Source organism: Arachis stenosperma, chromosome 8, assembly GCF_014773155.1.
Source record: "Arachis stenosperma cultivar V10309 chromosome 8, arast.V10309.gnm1.PFL2, whole genome shotgun sequence".
NCBI classification, from domain to species: Eukaryota; Viridiplantae; Streptophyta; class Magnoliopsida; order Fabales; family Fabaceae; genus Arachis; species Arachis stenosperma.
Genome location: NC_080384.1, coordinates 22,242,599 through 22,253,074, shown reverse-complemented (window position 1 = coordinate 22,253,074; position 10,476 = coordinate 22,242,599). Strand labels below are relative to the sequence as shown.

General features: G+C 35.1%; 1 protein-coding gene across 1 annotated transcript; it reads right to left on the bottom strand.

Annotated features, from left to right (window-relative positions):
- Positions 1-1,740: 1,740 nt before the first annotated feature.
- Positions 1,741-9,029, bottom strand: LOC130945603 (pentatricopeptide repeat-containing protein At5g41170, mitochondrial-like). The gene is made up of 6 exons (XM_057874312.1): positions 8,750-9,029; positions 8,475-8,614; positions 5,455-5,699; positions 5,325-5,383; positions 2,586-2,990; positions 1,741-2,465 (listed from the first exon to the last, which is right to left on the bottom strand). Exons 1-6 carry the CDS (start codon positions 9,027-9,029, stop codon positions 1,741-1,743), a joined length of 1,854 nt encoding a protein of 617 aa, XP_057730295.1.
- Positions 9,030-10,476: the final 1,447 nt, after the last annotated feature.

Genomic DNA, 10,476 nt, shown 5'->3' with positions numbered 1-10,476 from the left:
TTAGAACAAAGTCAGCAAGAATTTCATAAGAATAATCTTTAACAAATAAATAAGACATAGTTATCATACATTATTATAGATTGACTTTAAATTTTTAAAAATTTAGTTGTCAAAAATATATTTGATGTAAATTAAAAATCTCAAAAATAAAATTAAAGCAAAATAAAATTTAAAAAATATCTTTTAAAATTTTTAACCAATTTTAAAAATAAAAAATATATTTTATCCTATTATATATCATATGATGGAATTATGATGGTTATTATTATAAATTTATGATAATTATGGTGATTATATAACTTTGGCAATACTTACATTTTGCATTAAATAACTAATAATAAAATCTAATCAAAGCACAAAAAGAACATACTAACAATAATAGTATTTATATATTTGATATTTCCCAATAATAATTGTAGGAATCCAATTTGCAAAAGGATCTTCAATTGACATCCTCAAATTGCAATATGGCATTTTTTTTTTTTTGCCTCTTTATATTTTATCTACTTTTTGTAGATTTCATCTGCTAATTAGCATAAGTACCATATGCAAAATTATAAAACCTTGAAATTTGAAAATACAGATAAAATATACTAAGAAGTAAGAAGGGTACTTAACCTTCTTTACTTTGGCCCAATTATTACTTTATAGATGGTATATCACTCTCATCATATTGCTAAAAAAAGTTTTATGAATTAAGGAAGATGGTCCAATATTGTAAGATACCACCCTGTGGCCATTACTTCTGGTAACTAAAAATGAAAGGCTTTGTCCATTCAAGTAAGAGTTGCTTTGCCAATTTCGCCCCCAATTTCTTCACATTGCTTGCCATCTAGTTTTTGAACTTTTGAGTGATACAAATTAGTGTTACTTACAAGTTAGTTATTGGATACTTCTTCTATTTTCTTTTATTTCTTATTTTCGCTTCTTGGTATATTTTTTAAATTATTAATAAATATGAGTGATACAAATAATCCATCAAATGTTGCGAGTTATTTTTGACAAAAATACAGAGAGTAAAAAATCAGTAACTACAAAAGTATTTAAAATGTTTACACTATTTTAAGTTTCTAATCTTGAATCTTATTAATAAATACTTAGTGCACTAGTTGCTTAATTAGGTTTACTATAAAAAGAGTATAAGTGAAAAAAATATATTAAATTAAACTAACTGAACAATTTATATTAACAAAATTAATTTTGGATAAAAATAACCAAATACAAAGTTAATTAAAGCTAGCAAAAAAAGGGAAACCATCACAAAAATTAACGGGCATCTCAGTATGTTTTTTTCACTTTCCTTTTCTAATGGCTTTTGTATGACATTGTTGCTACTACCGTCCGAAAGGATAAACAGCAACAGAGTCAGGTCTGGGACTCAAAAAGTTATCAACAACCAGAAGGATAAACAAAATGAACAGAATAAACATATGATTTGATCAGATCAACTTCAACAACGGTCAGACAGCTAGTCCAATATCTACAACCCAAAGAAAAAGCAATTTCCAACCATGTAGGTAATTTCAGAAATCAACTTGGAAATTAAAACAACTGACCTTATTGCTTGCCATCCATCTAATGATCATTTCCAAAAAAGTTTGTCTTTTCTCTAGAAGCTACAACATTAGAGAGATTGTGATTATCTTCCAATTGTAAATCAAGAGCTGATTGAATATGTTCTTGACATCTGCATGATTTCCTCTAATGAAAAAAGGCTTGAAAAATCTTCTGTCCACAATTCTATAAACCATGTATAAGTATTTTGTATGTGTACAAATTAGGACAGAAATCATCGTCAACAATTTGGTTTAATAGTGTAATTGCCTGGCCAAGTTGCTGCCTGTCGCATAAAGCATGTAACAATATATTGTAAGTTACAATATTTGGATCCAAATTCTTGAGACGCATATCTTGGAAAAGATTCTTGGCTTCATCTAATCTTTTATTCTGGCAATAACCACTGATCAAGATATTGTAACTCCAAACATTTGGAACAAAACTTCTTTCATACATGAGTTTTTTAAATAATTTAATTGCCTCATCAAGATGCTGGTTTTTGCATAAGTAATCTAAAAATATATTGTAAGTGTTTACATCAGGGGATGGTTGACCACAATAATGCATTTCATTAACAATCTCCCATGCACGCGAGATTCTACCGGCTTTGGACAAGCCATCAACTAGAGAATTGTACGTTACAATGCTTGGAACTATATTCTTATCTTCCATCAAATTCAAGGCTTCATCTACTCTTTTGATCTTGCAATAACCTTTAATCAAGATGTTATAACTCCAAACATCAGGCACAACACCCCTTTCAATTACCATATCAAATAAGTTTCTTGCCTTATCAACTTCATTGTTCCTACAATATCCACACATCAAAATTGTGTAAGTAATAATGTCTGGTTGTTGACCTCTTTTAATCATCACGTCGCACATATCTTGGGCTTGCAATAGCATCCCTTCTTTGCATAATGCATCAATTATTATGTTAAAGGTATACACATCTAGGCTAATGTTTCTAACAACAATCTCATTCAGCAATAATCTAGCTTCTTTTCATTGGCCCACACGACAGAAACCATAGATTAATGAACTGTAAGTGACCATATCAGGGGAAATTCCTTGATGAAGCATTTTAGAATACAAATTCAGTGCATCATTCAACAGTCCATCTTTGCACAAACCATCAACAACAATATTGTACATTACAAGATTTGGCCTAACAAAGTGACCCTCCATTTGTCCAAGCATTTGAATAGCAACTCTTGTTTTTCCTGTCTTAAACAGACCATTGAGTAAGGTTCCGTACATAACTTCATCAAACCGAAATCCTTTGGGAATAATTTTACCATGAATGTATAGTGCATCCAACATTTTACCATTAAGAAACAACCCCTTCATTAGTGTAGTCCAAGTTACAACACTTGGCCGAAAACCCCACTTAATAAACTTGCTCATTACCGAGAAAGCAAAACCTGTTTGGCCTACATGGCAATAACAATTGATCAAGATGTTCAAAGTAACAGTAAATGGTAGGATGCCCTTTGACTCCATCCGGGTATAAAGATAAATAGCTGTGGTATAATGTTTCATCTTTATAATCGTTCCCAACATTTTGGTCAATTCCACAATTGATGGCTGCGGATGCATATCAACCATGCAATTAAATAAAGCTACAACATCATGAACATTATCAAATTTGTAGGCATTTCGTGATGGTCGCGGCTGTGAATGAAGACATAGCCTTGTATGTTGGGCATATGGCAAAAAAGTAGATGATGGCAGAAGAAAGCGAATGAGTTTGGGAACTGCATACCTCGTTGCATACAACATGATACTTTATGAAATTCAATTCTACTCCATGATTATCCTTATTGCCTGAGATTGTTTTGCTACCTTAAGAATGAAGAAAGTAGTTAGTTGGGATATTTAATACAATGTTCCTATTTGTATTAAGAATATGTAGAGCAAGTAGTGGTTTATAGGAATTGAGCATCAATAAAAATTAGCAGTCACAACAAAATACCATTAGGGAAACACACCATCAATGCCCATTCCATTAGGGAAATTCTAATGCCAAAGTTCTATACTTCCATAAAATGACACAAAATATACCATGGTTTAAAAATAAATAAATTCAAAGAGAAAAAGAATAACGAGTATTTAGATAAAATAAAACAAGAGACACAAATTTAGGTTCCAAAGAGAGAGAGAGAGAGAGAGAGAGAGAGAGAGAGAGAACAACTAATAGAATATGAAGAACGAGAACGCATACCTAGGTTTCTGAAGGAGGCCGTGTTGGTCACGATGCCGGAAGCAGAGCTTTCAGGCAGTGTGCGGAAAAAGGGAGAGTAGATCGGTGACGAGCTCAATGGTTGCAGCCTCGGTGGAGAGACATTACATAGCAGCGGGCGCAGTGATGATGGAGAAAGAAGAGAGCGACCACCGAGAATAGAAATACTGAATACATTCTCAGCGAATGGGGTTTGAGTTTGAAATGTGTGGTAGTGGTACGGGGTATTTTTGTTTGGGAAGTTCTATGGTATAGATCAAGGTTCTGAGAATCAGACTGGTCGTTGAACCGTTCTAGTCACTAGTTCATTGATTCAATCGGTCCAATTGTGGTTTAATCAGAAAAACCATTTTAGAATAAAATAATAAATAAAGTATACATAAACATCCTAAAATATTAGTATCTGAGCATAATTATGTCAATAAATTATCAAAACAATCACAATCTAATCTATCTGAGCATAATTAAGTCACAAAATTGCATAACACAACAGCAGTATATTAGTATTACTCTCCCATCAGCTAAAAGCCTAAAGCACAAAACACAAACCACAAAACAATTAACACAGTGTGAAGCTTCTCTTGGGAACCATGTTCTGCACTTTTTTTTGTGTCAGACACGATGCTTCCCACATCAAATGCACTGATACACACGCTTGCAAGCATAGTGGACAATCCACACCAATACCAAGAGAGAAAAGAAGCACCTTCTCTTCCCCATCCCTATAAAAAAGAGTTGTTGTCCATCCAATTTCCTGGACAATTTCTTCCCGCCAGCCCTCCACAGACTTGAAGCAGACAAAAAAGAGTAAAATCCTTTTCAAAATTGAATTAAAGGACCTTTATGCCTCATTAGCCCCACGCCCCTAGCCTTCAATTTATTTTTCTTACCTTAAAAATGTGTTCATTGCACAGTTTACTAAGTAAATTTGATAGTATGAATTATTTTTTACAGAAACAATTAACGAGTGGAGTACTAGAATGTAGAATCCATCCCAATTTCCACCATAATACAAAATTGGAAAAGAAATTTTAAAAAAGAAATACAGCTACAAAGCACTTAATTAATATTAAAGTCAGACTAATTGACAAAACACACAACCCTGAGCTGAATAATCAAATAATCACCTACAAATTTAACAAAAACACAAAGCAGCAGCAGCACAGCAGAACCACAAACAGCAGCTCTCATAAACCCAATCAAAAATTCCAACAGCATAAGTGCATAACAGAGCCAGAAATCAAGAACAATCAGCAACAGAAATTAAAAAACAGCAACAAATAATCACCCTAAAAAAAAGCAGCAGCAGCATAACAACACAAAATCAATGATTTCACATTCAAAAATCAAGAACAATTAGCAACAAAAATAAAAAAAACAGCAGCAGCATAACAACATAAAATCAACGATTTCAGTGATTTCACATTCAAAAATCAAGAACAATCAGCAAAAAAAATTAAAAAACAGCAGCAGCATAACAACATAAAATCAATGATTTCACATTCAGAAATCACTCAAATCAGACATTCAGAAGTCAGAACAGAGCATAAAAGGAAAAAAACCCTGTAAGCAATGCCACCAACCCTGAAAGGTTCACAGATTAACTAACAAGTAACAACAATTATTCAACAATTATAGTTAAAAAAAAATAATACCTAGAACTAGATGCAAAAACAGAGCAGAGCGGATCAGCAGCAAGAAGGGGACAGGGAACGACCGAAGGGCTGACGCGGTGGAACAGAGTTGGCGCCGGCGGGATAGTGGCTGTGCAACGGAGGCAGGAGGCGAGGCCGGCGACGGTGGTTCGAAGCTCAAGTGTGGCTGCACGATGGAGGGGAACGACGTTGCGACGGTGGCTACGAAGCTCCAAGTTGCGACGGCGGCGGTAGCTTGCCGGTGGCTGGACGGAAGTGAGGGAGGAGCTCGATGACGATGAAAGGAAGGGTGATGGCCTGATGGGAGTGCTGCGCGTGTTTGCCGTTTTGGAGAGTTAGGGTTGGGACGTTGGGTAATGGTTAGTAAGTTCCTCAATCCAAACGGCAGCGTTTTGAGAAATTCAGAAAAATTGGTCGGGTCATGGTTCGGTTCGACTAACTGGTTTCTGTCTTATTTGATGGTCTAATGGCAATTTTTAAAATTTTCAGTTTTGGCATCTGTCCGAACCTTTTTTATCGGTTTACGGTTCGACCGGTCGATTCAAACCGATTTTTAGAACTTTGGTATAGATAGAGTTTGACATCTAGAGGTATGGATCTGACGTGGATGGGATGCAGTTACGACGCGTGCATGGGAGCCCTGTATTCGTGAAGTAGGTGAGCTGATAGAAAGGCTGACAGCTGTAGGTGGGAAGCAGGCCTCGTGTTGCATTCCAAGGAGTGTTAATAACTTAACAAAATTGATTACATGTATGGTGTGATTAAACTTTATTGGATGATGGGATGAAGAAAATATTGGGATTTTTTTTTTATCTATTGGTTGGATCTTGGAAGCCCATAACAATTAATTGCTAACAGAAAATTGTAAACGTTTTGTTGGGAGTGATGACATATAAAGTAAAAATATGTTTTTGAAGAGTGTCCAAAAAATGATGATGACGGTGGTGAAGGGATAAAATGATCATACTTAAATGAGTAAAATATGATTAGTTGTAATTGATTTTTTTTCTTTGTTTCGATAATGGTAGGAATTAAATATAGAGCGCAGTAATGCAAACTTTATCCTTTCCGTAAGGGACAAATCAAATTCTAATTACTAAGATTTTGTCGTATGTATGATTTTAATTATCCAAATAAGTGTATTATTTTAAATTTTAGGATAGGATATTGTTTTAATTTGTAATATTTAAATTAAATATTATTTTTATTTTTATTATAAACTTTTGGTATGAGGTTCATAAGAAAGTTTTTTTTTATGATATTAGCTTGTGGGAAAGAGTTGGGTCATTTCTTACAAGAATAATTTCTTTCGTTAATTATGCTGGGTCAAATTGGATTCTAAAGGAGGCATGTAAGTTAGGCTTTGTGAACTCTGAAAAGGGATTACCCGGTTTGAAAACTAATGGAAAATATATCAATGACAAGAAGAAATCGATTGGGAATAAGTCCATCTACTAACTTAGGAGAACAACCTTGATCAAAAGGAACCCTAGCCGTATCTAATCGACTCCAAGGAAGGTGTTTGGTGGATTCCATTTTTTGAAGTCCGAAGTGGAGAGATTTGGTCTAATCTAAAGTGGTATTTGATCGGGACTAACTCGTTCAGAGTTTGCAGTTCGCATTCCATTGTGGATTCTGCTAGATTGTTTTTGTGGTGGTGACGTTATTTCTGAAAGAAAGGCAATCGGTATGTGTATGTTACCTATAAAAAAAATAGTTTTTGTGGTGAGGTGGGGTAGTATATAGGTTTAACTCGTGTTAAGGAGGCACAAATAATTTTTCGTATGGATATAGATTTGTCTCCGTTCTTTGTGGCATATTATGGTTTTTATTTATTTTTTGTGGGTTAATTGTTTATAGTTAATGTTGGGGAGTTAGGGTAACTTCAACGGCTTTTGAATTGGTTTATACCTATATGTGTACATGAGCTTTCACTTGGATTGTCTTTTGTGGGGTTTAATGTATCTGATTGTGGAAATGATGTTCTTATCTTCACTATTTGTTGTAAAATGGAATGATTTTGTTGTTGTATTCTTTTGCATTGTGTTTTTGACACTGTAGATGGAAACAGTTGATTCTGATGACGTCCTTTATACACGGAGTGACACAAAGTCAAGTACAGAGATGCCTTTATAGTAAATGATGAGGACATACTGAGAAAGGTATTCCAGAGTGAAGACCATGCCTATGATTTCGCTCAGAAGTTTGGAAAATTCTAGGATTCCGATATTCGACGGGGCGACATGTTCAAAGATGAAGCTGGTAATTTGATTAGGAGAAGATTCTTTTGTAATAGGGAGGGGTTGAGACACAGCAAGCATTATCACCGGGTTGACAGGAAGAGGCCACACAAGCCAGAGACAAGAACAAATTGTGAGGCAAGGATGTGTATATACTTGGATAAGAGGAGTAATTTGTGGAAAGTTAAGAAAGTCATCACAAAATACAACCATGAGATGACTCACAAAGGCACAGTCCATTTAATTCCGAACTTTCGTTCAATGACGGATGCGGCCAAATCACAAATTGATGGAATGCAAGGATGCGGGATTTCAACATTGAAGACTATGCAGTATATGGCCAGAATTCTTTGGTTGGATTTCTAAAGAAGGATGCATACAATTATGTCGATCGAAATAGGCGTGCAAAGATACTTGATGGTGATGCAAACTCAGCAATTGTATCCTTGGAGGTGTTGATGCGGACCTAATGTCGATGGCTAGATACAATGATGAATGATGAGATGCTAGCCAACTTATTTTAGGCAGACGGAGGCAATCGACTCGACTTATAAGAAGAATAAGTATAATAGGCCGTTGGTGATATTTTCCAGTTGTAACAACCATAAGCAGACATGTATTTTTGGCTTTGAATTAGTGTTGGATGAGAGTATTGCATCTTATACGTAGTTGCTGGAGAATTTTTTTAGAGGTGGCGTGCAACAAGGAGCTGTCGTTGGTTTTGATCGACGGTGATGATTCTAAAACCTAAACCCTAAACCCTAAACCCCTTTCAATTACGATATCAAATAAGTTTCTTGCCTTATCAACTTCATTGTTCCTACAATATCCACACATCAAAATTGTGTACGTAATAATGTCTGGTTGTTGACCTCTTTTAATCATCACGTCGCACATATCTTGGGCTTGCAATAGCATCCCTTCTTTGCATAATGCATCAATTATTATGTTAAAGGTATACACATCTAGGCTAATGTTTCTAACAACAATCTCATTCAGCAATAATCTAGCTTCTTTTCATTGGTCCACACGACAGAAACTATAGATTAATGAACTGTAAGTGACCATATCAGGGGAAATTCCTTGATGAAACATTTTAGAATACAAATTCAGTGCATCATTCAACAGTCCATCTTTGCACAAACCATCAACAACAATATTGTACATTACAAGATTTGGCCTAACAAAGTGACCCTCCATTTGTCCAAGCATTTGAATAGCAACTCTTGTTTTTCCCATCTTAAACAGACCATTGAGTAAGGTTCCGTACATAACTTCATCAAACCAAAATCCTTTGGGAATAATTTTACCATGAATGTATAGTGCATCCAACATTTTACGATTAAGAAACAACCCCTTTCATTAGTGTAGTCCAAGTTACAGCACTTGGCCGAAAACCCCACTTAATAAACTTGCTCATTATCGAGAAAGCAAAACCTATTTGGCCTACATGGCAATAACAATTGATCAAGATGTTCAAAGTAACAGTAAATGGTAGGATGCCCTTTGACTCCATCCGGGTATAAAGATAAATAGCTGTGGTATAATGTTTCATCTTTACAATCGTTCCCAACATTTTGGTCAATTCCACAATTGATGGCTGCGGATGCATATCAACTGTGCAATTAAATAAAGCTACAACATCATGAACACTATCAAATTTGTAGGCATTTTGTGATGGTCGCGGCTGTGAATGAAGACATAGCCTTGTATGTTGGGCATATGGCAAAAAAGTAGATGATGGCAGAAGAAAGCGAATGAGTTTGGGAACTGCATACCTCGTTGCATACAACATGATACTTTATGAAATTCAATTCTACTCCATGATTATCCTTATTGCCTGAGATTGTTTTGCTACCTTAAGAATGAAGAAAGTAGTTAGTTGGGATATTTAATACAATGTTCCTATTTGTATTAAGAATATGTAGAGCAAGTAGTGGTTTATAGGAATTGAGCATCAATAAAAATTAGCAATCACAACAAAATACCATTAGGGAAACACACCATCAATGCCCATTCCATTAGGGAAATTCTAATGCCAAAGTTCTATACTTCCATAAAATGACACAAAATATACCACGGTTTAAAAATAAATAAATTCAAAGAGAAAAAGAATAACGAGTATTTGGATAAAATAAAACAAGAGACACAAATTTAGGTTCCAGAGAGAGAGAGAGAGAGAGAGAGAGAGAGAGAGAGAGAGAGAGAGAGAGAGAGAGAGAGAGAACAACTAATAGAACATGAAGAATGAGAACACATACCTAGGTTTCTGAAGGAGGCCGTGTTGGTCACGATGCCGGAAGCAGAGCTTTCAGGCAGTGTACGGAAAAAGGGAGAGTAGATCGGTGACGAGCTCAAAGGTTGCAGCCTCGGTGGAGAGACATTACATAGCAGCGGGCGCAGTGATGATGGAGAAAGAAGAGAGCGACCACCGAGAATAGAAATACTGAATACATTCTCAGCGAATGGGGTTTGAGTTTGAAATATGTGGTAGTGGTACGGGGTATTTTTGTTTGGGAAGTTCTATGGTATAGATCAAGGTTCTGAGAATCAGACTGGTCGTTGAACCGTTCTAGTCACTAGTTCATTAATTCAATCGATCCAATTGTGGTTTAATCAGAAAAACCATTTTAGAATAAAATAATAAATAAATTATACATAAACATCCTAAAATATTAGTATCTGAGCATAATTATGTCAATAAATTATCAAAACAATCACAATCTAATCTATCTGAGCATAATTAAGTCACAAAATTGCATAACACAACAGCAGTATATTA

Excerpts from the sequence above, each read along its gene's own strand:
- LOC130945603 (XM_057874312.1), bottom strand. The coding sequence starts at position 9,029 with ATGTTGGATGCACTATACATTCATGGTAAAATTATTCCCAAAGGATTT. Across the intron at positions 8,615-8,749 it reads CCCTGATATGGTCACTTACA|GGATGCTATTGCAAGCCCAA; the intron begins GTTCATTAATCT and ends TATGCAAAGAAG. Across the intron at positions 5,700-8,474 it reads CAAGAAACTTATTTGATATC|CCACCGGCAAGCTACCGCCG; the intron begins GTAATTGAAAGG and ends ACTTCCGTCCAG.